This window comes from Ctenocephalides felis, unplaced genomic scaffold (genome assembly GCF_003426905.1).
Source record: "Ctenocephalides felis isolate EL2017-DRISC unplaced genomic scaffold, ASM342690v1 CF-g0.4_SCAFFOLD_03573, whole genome shotgun sequence".
Taxonomy (NCBI): domain Eukaryota; kingdom Metazoa; phylum Arthropoda; class Insecta; order Siphonaptera; family Pulicidae; genus Ctenocephalides; species Ctenocephalides felis.
In genome coordinates, this window is record NW_020539727.1 from 10,922,297 (window position 1) to 10,934,769 (window position 12,473).

General features: G+C 26.5%; 1 protein-coding gene across 1 annotated transcript in view; it reads left to right on the forward strand.

Annotated features, from left to right (window-relative positions):
• The window catches only part of LOC113389146 (histone-lysine N-methyltransferase setd3-like), a 60,526-nt gene extending 55,965 nt beyond the window's left edge, over positions 1-4,561 (forward strand). Inside the window, exons 3-5 of the mRNA XM_026626200.1 lie at positions 1,335-1,462; positions 1,900-2,105; positions 3,720-4,561. Coding sequence (XP_026481985.1) covers positions 1,335-1,462; positions 1,900-2,105; positions 3,720-4,027 — 642 coding nt within the window. The 3' untranslated portion in view covers positions 4,028-4,561. The remainder of the gene's footprint in view (positions 1-1,334; positions 1,463-1,899; positions 2,106-3,719) is intronic.
• The last annotated feature ends 7,912 nt before the right edge of the window (positions 4,562-12,473 follow it).

Here is a 12,473-nt window from a genome sequence, read left to right on the forward strand (position 1 = left end):
CTTCATTTTCACAAATCTTTACTTGATTTTTAATTATTTTTGAAACAATTAGAATTTTTGTGACTTTAGTTATACGATCGGAACTCGGATTATTAACAAAATCTGCCTAGAAATTATTAATTATACAAAAAAACATTTTTGATATCATCTTAAAATAATAATAATATTAGGCTGTCAAATATCTCCCTTCCGCCTTTTTATATTATAAACCAATATCAAAAAAGCGGAAGGGAGATATTTGACAACCTAATATACTTGATAATCAAATAAACCTAATATTTATTTTTTGTCAGATTTAAAATGGGCTATTAATTATGCATATATATACAAACACACATGTATATGAATAAGGTTATATTCAAACCCGTACTTCGGACAACTCGATATCAAGCAGTAGTGATATCTACTTTTTCTTGAAAATATATTGCCGGTTAAAAATAGCCCTTTAAGTCATTGCTGCATTAAATCAAACATAGATGATTACCGTATTAGAAATATTCCAATAAGAAAATTATATAAAATACTGATAGGGATGTCCATCGGGTTGCTATCTAGAAAAGCCTAAGTAGTTAAGAATTATAATTGAGCTCATTGAGTTTTTACTTAATACAATTTTGATCAAAACAATTAGTATTTTTGTGAAGTTAGTTAGCCACCGATTATAACAAAATCTTCTTGGAAATGATTAATTAAATTGAAATACATTTTTTATATCATCAAATTAAACCAAATCTATACATACTCGTATACCTAGGAACATGTGTTTAATTGGGATAATCATTTGAGTCAATGTTTTAACCAGCTTTTTGGACAACCTGATATCAAGTAGAAGTGAGAATTCCACATTCTTTTGAGAATAAGTAACAAAAAAATGTTTCGATTAAAAATAGCCCTTCAGGCCTTGCTGCATTAATTTAAGCATATGTCTATGATTACCGTATTAGAAAAATGCTAATAAGAAAAATATATCAAATGTTGATAGCATGAACACTGGGCTGCTATGTAGAAAAGAAAAGATCTGAGGTTAAGAAGTATCATTAACAACAGCTTATAGGGATTCTTCAGTATTGATTGCTTTTGAAAATAGAGATAAGAAACATATACCAAACATATCCATCTTATTCTTATTAAACAAGTGATAAATTGTCTCAAATTTGCTTTAATTACCAGTACCAATAATTACCAATAGGCTTGTGATATTTTCTTTAACACAAAGAAGACTTTTTATTCTACCTGGATCTCTTAAATTCCTTATTTCCAGACACTCTAAATATATTTTATATATTCATGTGATTTTATTATCCAAAATTGATTTATTATATAATTTCTTTCAGATCACAACAGATTATATCCCAGAAAATCAGACAGTACAATATTCAGCTTTAGACGACTACAAACCAGGTGACCAAGTCTTCATATTCTACGGAGAGAGATCTAATGCAGAACTACTTGTACACAATGGGTAAAAAAAAATATTAATTAAACTAAATATATAACAAAATTTACCTCAAGGCAAATTGCATCAATTTCTCAATATCGACTTAAAGGAAAAGAATCGAAATTTAGCATCTTTTATAATTGTGATATATTTCATATACTAAGAAATATATCCTCAGTTGGATTTATTTAGCAACTCTTGTTAATGTAAACATTTTCAAGTGTTTTGAGCGATAAGATCGTCACATATAGTAATCATAATTATCTCCTTGAAAATATTTAAAACAATTATTATTAATCATTGATCAATATTTATAGATTATTAATTTTTTTCCTTTGAATATTTAATTCTGATACGGGAAGTTTCAGTAATTTGCCTTAAGGCACGATGCCATACACCACTAGTTTCATTCTGTATCAATAACCCCTTACAATATATTTTATTTTTATTTATTTTTCTAGATTTGTCTGTATGGATAATTCAGGAGACACTGTCAGTATACGACTAGGAATAAGCCCAAGTGACCCTTTGGCAACTTCCAGATTAAAAGCCTTGATCGATCTGTCTTTACCATGTGGTGGCACCAGCACTTTATGTGTGGCCAAAAATCCAGCACCAATCACACCACAATTATTGGCCTATGCCAGAGTCTTCAACATGAACCAAGGTAATCTTCTTATATATAAAAATGGAGCTCTCGATAAAATGATCCGATAAAACTCGAAAACGTCTAAACCGATTTGGTCAGTCTTAGTCTTGAAAAGTTCATGCTAATCAGTAGGTTGTCGGACAGGTGAGATATTATTGCAAAATCGCGTAGAAACTTTACATTTTTAATTTGAAAATTTTCGTAGAAGCGTAATTTGAATAAAACAATGGACGGTGGCTAATACGTCAAATGTCAAACGTTTTTGATAGATGATATTCAATTACGTTTAATAGGATGTTTTACGTGAATATCATTTACTTATGATTGAATTGTAATAAGTAGTTTTGTTTGTAGTTTTATTTATATAGAAAGACGTTATTAAACGGTTACAAGTGTTACTAGAAACTCAAAATATTAACTTTTTTGAAATGTTAATATGAAAATGCACTTTTTGCCATATTTTTCTCAAACACGGTGCTCTGAAAGATCTCATTTATATAATTATATACCTATTGGTATTTATAAAACATTTTCTAGGTTATATTGTATTTTATTTATGTTATTTAAAATTCAGAACATAAATCTGGTATCGATCAAAGGGACATTTTGTCGAATAACATTTTCCCAGTTAAAATTTCCAAGAATTTATCAAGGAATAGATAGTAATATATGAAATTTCGGGGTTAAAAAGGTCCACCACCGATGTGCCAAAAACCAGTAATGTTAAGCATTGTTTAACAACAATATTTGAAAGTAGAGGGGAAAAGATGTATAACCAGCTATAACATTGATTCTTATGACTTTGCTATCGCGAGATAAACGGTGATCTTTGAAAATCCATAATAAAAGTAGTTTTTTAGCATTAGTTAAAAATGTAATTATTTTGTAAAATACCTTTAAAATTAAAATAAAGCATTAAGCCTATTTGCCACCTAGCCGTTAGGGTAAAAAGGTCTAGATAACAAATTTTTGAAAGACAGCAAAAAACACATTTCTACAATGATGGCAGCTGGCAGTTTTACTGAACGTAGTCAGATATTTGTTCATTTGAAATGTGTTATTTGTTGTGATATAATTGGTTTGATTTTTAAGTCAAATTGGCTTAAAGCTTTTTGATTTTTAAGTCAAATTGGCTTTACATATATACTTTTTATTAAATTTACTTTAATTCATCGAATGTTACTTGAAACTTTTCAAAAAGCAGGTCAAAGAAGAAATACTTAATTCATTTTCTATCTCTCCTCGTAGTAGTATTATTTTGAATTATACACAAAATCCAGAGTCCAAAAAGAATCTGAAAAACTTGAAACGTAATCAACAAGTCGAAAGAACAAAAAGGACTTGGATGGATTATACCATGTTTTCCTTAGAAAGTGTATAAAACTTGCAGTTTGATTGTATTGACAAAATATGGACAAACTAGTGGGATTTATTGTTTTTATAATACCTCATTGTATATAGCATTTAAACAACACATCCTTGTACACTTACAATATTAATATTTTTGATTCTCTAGAAATTGTTTAGAATCTACCTTACTTAGCAAAACAACGTTTGCCGGGTCAGCTAGTATAAAAATAAAAATCACATCCTAATTGATAACACTGATCATTTTGTTTTTTATTGTTACAGAACAATTAGATCACTGGTTATCCAGTGACCACATAGAAGACCTATTCCACATGGACTGTGCATTAGACCACGAATTGGAGAAAAAGGTCTGGACTTTCCTTTTGACCAGATTGCAAATATTGCTATCGGTGTATCCTACGACTTTAGAGGCTGATAGATTAGCTTTAGAAAATAGTGCCAAAGCAAACGAAACCAGTAATAGGGTGAAATTGAGTCATGCCACCAAATGTGCCATCCAATTACGGTATTCGGAGAAATTGATACTGCAAGATGCTATTGAATATGTTAAGCAACATATGAGTGCCTAATGGAAGTCGAGTAGGATCTTTAAGAGGCCAAAGAGTTTTATTAATTGATATATGGATGTTCCTTACGATAAGTAGATATTTACATTTTTAATTAATATATTTAGTACTTGTGTGATGAGTTGGTAACTAGAGTGGACCATTCTACATATTCCTGAATGTTTTTATAGTATTTCCAATTTTTTACACACTGCTTACCATTTATCTTTACATTATTTACTTGATTTTTACGTTATATAAATGAAATGGAAGCCCCAGTCCACTCTGGGTTTTCATAAAACATGAAACAAATGTTAGAGTCATAGCAGATTTTTTGCTTTCATTTAATTACTGGTATAAATCTTATGTTGGAACATTATTTATTGAACAATTCATCGTGTCTTAGTTTGCCCTGGTTACTCTGGTTACCAAGTCCTCATTCTCCTCAAATTTTGTTTTCTATATTATGCACCTAGTCGATAACTGAAAGATTCATGCAACTAAAGCAATATTTGCAATTATTCAACTAACGGACTTAAAATACATAAAATTCATGACCTAATCTTTAAGCACATAGAACATAAAATTCCAAATAGGATTTTTGCAAAAAAATAAACTTGTTCTTTGGGAAGTTCATACCATTCTTCAAGAGTGTCTCAAATTTAACATTACTGTAATATTTATTGTTACAACATTTTAATATAATTAGTATAAATTTAATTATTTATTATATAATAACTACATCACGCTATGCTATCCATATATGACAAAGCATACAAATTATTTATTAAATTGCGGTTGTATATCTTCTGGAATGACATAGAATTTTCCATATTTCAATTATCAAAAATGAATTGTTTTAATTAATTGTTGATCATATTATATATATCTCTAATAAATCTGACTAATCGAGAAAGAGTTTATTTGATTTTAAAATATTTAAATTTCAGTTTAAAAATCTATGGGTTCATTTATACATGTTTATATATATACTAGTAGTCTCAGATGGTATGGGAATTGGATATATAAATGTATATATTGATATTCCTTCTAAATTAGGACCATAATTATATATCTAATGGCGTATAAAGCGATATATAAGTGTATATATTGATATTACTTCAAAACCGAGACTTATAATTATATATCTAATAGCGTATGACGGAATCCAATGGGAATCCACTAAGATTCCTACATTTCTAAGGCGATTGCATGCAGCGCCTCTATGCAAAATTGTTCCCAGTTTTCTGAGAACTACGTAGTGACTACCGGGTTCATATGGTTCTGTGTTAGATGGCGCCACCGTCGTCAAACAGATTGAACCATGGATACCTATCCATGGATTTATATATCGATTTATACTTTATTATATATGGCCTAACTCTTATAGTTTGTATGGGAATTGGATATATAAATGTATATATTGATTTATACATGACTAGATATATACTAGTTGTCTCAAATTGCATGGAAATTGGATATATAAATGTATATATTGATTTATACATGATTATATATATATATATATATATATATATACTAGCTGTCCCAAATTGCATGGAAATTGGATATATAAATGTATATATTGATTTATACATGATTATATATACTAGCTGTCCCAAATTGCATGGAAATTGGATATATAAATGTATATATATATTTATATTGATTTATACATGATTATATATGACCTAACTCTTATAATTTGTATGGGAATTGGATATATAAATGTATATATCGATTTATACATGACTATATATATATATATACTATCCATGGATCTATGTTCAAATTTTATTACATCGATTCATACATTTTCATTTCAAAAAAATTATTTTTACTCCTACCCTAGTCTTTATATATTGTATACAATGTATATACAACCTAGTTTTCTATGATGTTGCTATATATTTTATTTATACTTACAATAATTTAAGTATCAAGTCAAATGCATCCGAAAAATTTGAAATGATTTGAACGTTATATGGAATTTCATTAACTTTAGCTGGAATTGAAGCGGTGAACTTAAGATTATTCTGAACAGCCATCTTACGGTCTTAGCCATTCGACCACTTGCATATAAAACTTTGAAACATGTGCTTAACATATATATATATATATATATATATATATATATATATATATATATTAAATGTTTAATATGAACAAAACAGCACTCAGATTTTTTTAATACAACTTTATTTTATGATTACAAACGTTTCGAGACCATGGTGTGCCTCATCATCAGTGTAATTTCAATAACAGTTACTTATTATATTAAAAAGTCAAATATAGTTTTAAATAAAATATTAAAGAATGTTTAGTAATAAGTAACTGTTATTGAAATTACACTGATGATGAGGCACACCATGGTCTCGAAACGTTTGTAATCATAAAATAAAGTTGTGTTAAAAAAATCTGAGTGCTGTTTTGTTCATATTAAACATTTATTATATATATATATATATATATATATATATATATATATATTTAAATATAAATATAAATATATAAATAATACTTTATATTTAAGAATTAAGGTTTTTATAATACAACCCAATAGCCGAGAGCGTAAGAATACCGGTAAGTTAACTCAAAGTTCGTCGGTTCTATTCCCGAAAAATTCAATTCTTCATTTTTCGGAGTTATCAAACATTAGTTCGAAATGTTTAATTGAGGTGGCGCATTTCGACCTTGACACTTAGAATATTTCGAAAAAAACCTGCAATGTATAGATAAATACAATGGACAGGGTTGATGTAGTAGTGGAAGATGCATAGGAAGAGTTAGTTGGAGGATGAAGGTGCCGGAAGAGGGCGAGTAAGTAAAAACACCAATAAAAGGGACTTATATACATATATTGAATTTCATCTTATATACACAACTTATCATTTACTTTATAACATGTACCTACAAGCTAGTATGATGGAGCAATGGTTACAGTGACTGACTAACTTAGGTATCTTGGATGCCTAGGTGAGCCAGTTCGAATCCACAGTAAATTTATACTTGTAAGGGACTTAAAATTTATAAATTTTAATATATTTGTAACTTATCATGAACAAAAAAACTTTTATAGTCAAGACATCTGATGGAGCAATGGTTAGAGCGGCAGACCCGATGGAGACGACTTGGAGTTGGAGGTGAGGCAGTTCGAACCCCGGTGGAACCAACAAAATTTGAGGACTATGAAGAGGATTTAGAGCAGTGGTGGCAGCAGGATGAGCTACTGATCACCAAGGGTCCTGAAAAACACAACAATCGAGGCTTCGCGATGAAGAACAACAAACTTTCCGGAAAAATCCGTAGAAAATATGAAAAAAAATTAAGAAAAAAGGGTTTTTTGCTTCTGAAAAAACTATTATAAGTCCCAGGACTAATATTCTCCAACCTAACCTAGCGATGAAACTTTTTTACGAAATATACTGCTCTCCCTAAAAATATCCCAAAGCCAACAAGCAGACTAAAAATAAATTTGAATAAAAACCACTTTGAAATTGTCACTTCGAGATAATTTTTTATGTACATATTTAAAAAACTTAGTAACATTTTTTAAATATGCTTGTATAAAATTGTCTCGGCATGAAATTTTCAAAATGGGACTTGTTTAAATTTTTTTATCCACGTGTTGGCTTCGAGATGTTATAACAAATTTAATATAATAATTGAAAAGGTTTCAGTATTAAAATATGATAAAAAAAATGTATTGAAAATAATTTGTAGGGAAAATGATTTAAAATGAAAATTATATATTTGGAATGAAAATCAATTGAAAATTTATCGCTGTTATTAAAATGTTTATATAAAGATATTTAATTTATTGGCATGTTAAATATTGTGTGATAAATATTTAAGTAAAATGAGTATTATTAGAAAAAATAATTAAATAACTGAATAACTGAATAACTGAAACCTTTACAATTATCTGAGATTACATGAAACAAATTAGAAGATTTGAATGATCTAGTGCAAGATACTTAATAAAATAGTAAAAAAAAGTGTAAAAAATTAAATTAATAATTATATTACATTAGAAACTGACTCATATTTAATTAAACTGTATAAAGTTTCTTTTATCTTTTATCATTTATCATTCAAATCAGCTAGTTTCAACTTTAATTTTAATAACTTTAATCAAAATGCATTACCCGAATATTAGAAAGACCAAAAAAATAATTAAATAACGAAAAAGCTGTTTTCAAAATATTTAATTTAAAAAATATTTTACTTTGGTTTGTTATTCGAATAAAAATCTATCAGGGTAATGTGCATTTTATTAAAGTTAGATTATATATAACAATATAAAAAAATGTGATCAGATCAATTAACATGTTGAGTACTATGTAATAAATATTAAGAAAAGTAATGGATATATTTTAAAAAAGCATGTTAAGCAATTAAAAAAAAAGTGCAAAATATTAATAAACTACTTGATAATTTATACTATGTAATAAATATGGAGAAAACAATATAGAAAATATCTAATAAAACATATTTAAACAATTATATAAAATATGCAAAATATTAATAAACCACTTGATAATTTGTGCATTTAAAAAAATAAAAGAAATTTGATTTATTAGCCCAACATGTCGATTGAACAAATCATCATTTATTATAAGTCTTGATCAAAACTGTTTTTTTAACAAATTATCAAAATAATGAAGAAATTTAAAACAAGATTTTAATGAAAAATTTATAATAATGCAATTTAAAAATCATAATGAGTATATTAATAGTTTTGATCAAAAATTATAATAGTTTTTCATACAACAAAAGAAATTCGAGCAATATATATGTATCACTTTAAGGTGAACATATGATTCAAAATATAAAAACTACAAATTGAATTGAAACAAAGTGTAATTGACAAAATACTTGTAATAATTATAACAAAATATTTATTTATCAAATATAAAACAACTACAAATATTAAATAAATTAGAAATTGAAAGAACAATTATAAATGGTAGGAAAAAATTCAATATAATATTGAATTTGCATGATCAAGTAAAAATTTGACTCAATTATAATTTGTAGGGAGCTTGCAAAAAAAAAAATTCAATATAATACTAGAAGTGCATGAATAAGTTCGATTTTAAATCAATTATAATTTACAAGAAGCTTGAAAAAAAAATTCAATACTGAAATTGCAAGAACAAGTAAAAATTTGAATCATTATGTTCACCCCATAACAATTATTTATTTGTTATCGAGTATCACTTGTAGAATTAACAATTAAGTAATGAATTGATATTAATCGCATCATTGATTATCTTTTTCATCTTTTAGAATTTTGTCATGAATCTAATAAAAGTGATATTCGAAAACTTTTACACAAACATCTTTTGACATTAATATATTCATTATATTTTATCAAATATAAAATTTAATTGAAGAAGATGTGTGTGTGAAAAATGTCAATTATTTATGAGCTAGAATACATTTTTTATGAATCATACACAGACTGTTTTCGTACCCTACAATATCATTGCATTTAAATAATAATAAAATTTGTAAAAATCATTTGAATATTGCTTGCTGTATAATAAATTCATTACAAAAGTTTGTAAAATGTTAAGTTTTTATATGGAAAAACCGTGCTAAATAAAAATCGTTAGAAAAATGCCTTTTTTGTCAGTTTTTAATATTATAAATACCAAATACTTAAAAATAAATAAATATCAATATATTTAATATCAAACATATTTAATAAATTATAAGAATATTAATTCATTTGGATAATAAAACAAATTAAAAAAAAACTATAAAATAAGGCATTTCTTTATAGATGAAAATTAAAATTGACTAGTACAGATATAACCTTCATTTTACTCTCTAATTTATTATTTTATCTTCTGTCATTGCCGAACTATAATTTTATAAATTAAAGATTTTGTAAAAAATGATTCTGTTATTTGCTCAACTTGAATAAATTATATATATAAAGACCAATTAAAAACAATGTTGCTCTTTGTTTTGATATTTCAAACAAACTAGCTTATACACACAACAAATTTAGTTTTGGTCATAAAACAGGGATTTCTGCTCGAATCTACATATTTCTATCATGGACACAGAGTACTGAAAATTCTTAATTGTAACATACGTTTGTTAAAATTTTGTTTAAAATGTTATTGTAGATATAAGAAAATTATAGTGTATTGTTTATAAACGTATAAATGCAAAATTAATAAATTTAGACTAAAAATTCATAACCGTAACATACATTTCTTAAATTTTTTTTTAAAATGTTATTGTAGATATAAGCAAATTATAGTTCAGTTTTTATAATTTAGTATAAATTCCGTTAGAAAAGATTATTTTCCTTAAACGAGTACCATGTAAAACAGGGAATAGGTGTATGCTGTTTATTTATTAGTATAAATAACTTACAAAAATCAATTGATTTAATGGTTAAAAACTATTAAACTATTAAAAGTATGTTAAAGTTTGTTATTACAAACAAAATTTTCTTTAACAAATTCTTATGTGTAATATTTGAATAAAAAATATAGAGAAGCAATAAAATGGTAAGTTAAAAATAAAATTAATCTATTAGGTCTAATTAATATGTTGATTGGAGTTTCCACTCTATTACTAGAGCAATAAAGTTGTCTATGGCATTGATTAAATGAATGTTAGAATAAGGTATCTTTAATTCATAATAATTCAAATTAAATGTGTGTGAATTTGTTTAGTCTATTTAAATTTTGAACAGTCTAATTAAATAGTAGTGAAAGATAGTATGTCTAGACTAGGGAAACAAGAAAGCTGATTAATTAACCTCTGATGATGCTGAAAGACATGATATCATTGAATGAAAATATGTTTAGAGTGTTCGTAAATAAGGATTTTAAGAGTTCCAAGAAGAATAAAGAAGTCTTTTTTATGTTAAATAAAATATCATAAGTCTATTGATAATTAAAGACAATTTATCACTTGATTAATAAGAATAACAGACCTAGAAATAAGATAAAAGTTTTGATGTCAATCTACCATACAGTCGTAGTAATGTGACTATGATGAAAAATATACATCACATTAATCCATTAATCTTGTTTACAAATACGCATAACAAGACATAAAACTTAATTTTGTATTCTTATTATTTTGTAAAATTCGATTTAATTATAATTTATTCAATCATATAATCAATCTTAATATAATCAATTATAAGATGAAGTGTTTGTGAATAAGAAATATGCATAATGCATTTTCGGTACATAGGAATTGCAATATGTCTTTGTATTTTTATTATTATGTGACTGGCATTTTTGTACCACGAAACAAAAGCAATTATTTGAAAATTTCTTAACATTCCAGGAAGTTATAACCTAAATAAAGTTATAATTTTAATTTGTGCACAGTGGTGTATTGGACTTGCACAATTTTCATAAATGATGATTATCTAATTTCATTTACTTTGTACAAGTCATGGAAATGTTTATGAAATTTAACCAGGATTGCCGGGATAGCACAAATTGCATTACAACTCTTTTTTTAAAAACAAAAGTGTCCTTACACCATTTTCTATATAACCAATGGTTTGTAGGTATGTAAGATATATAAAATAAGAATATATCTAGATGCAAGCCTAAAATAAATTAATAACTAAACGTCTGTATATGATCCATAAAGTATTCTTAACTCATCATCTATAAAACAAAAGCATTTGACTCACTTTGAGGATTCCAGTCCTTGAAGCAGCTGCCTGAACAGTCGAGGCTGGAACTTTCTAATCACTTGCACTTTTGCACACATTTTTACAATACACGATTTACAACTTGTAATTGTCTTAATAAAGTCTTTACACAATACACGACATTACTATACTTATATTGTAAAACATTCGTAGTATAAAAGTTGATTACTGTGCACTTTTGTGAATACATTAGTGGTATGAAATTTGATTCGAATAGATTTTGCCAAAGTTCTTACAACTTGCTGATGCTTAAATATATTTAGTTCATATTATTACATATATAAATATAAAAAAGGATACATTGGGATCGCTGTAAATGCAATATTTAATTAAAACCTTTATGGTCCTGTAAAAGATAACCTCCATTAGTTACACAAAAGTTGTAAGAACATTAACAAACACCTGTTCCAGCGTTCTTATACATTATTTTACACCAAATTATTCTAGGAAGTTATTTAAACAATGTGAAGCATTAATTATTTAAATTTAATTACAAATTTAATTAGAAATTTAACAAATTACATACCACCACATGCGTTTTCACAAATAACTTTTTGACAACCAACAAAATGGCTGCCATAAACATGGCAGCTACTATGTGCGAAGTGAAGTTGGATGGAAGTCAAAGCGCGAAGTTCAAACTTAAAATTTAAACACAATCGATCACATTAATGTTTAATTTACAAAGATTCAATTCAATTCGTTTGAATTAATAAAAATCATATTGTAATTAATTTATAAAGATTTATGTAGACAATATCTACT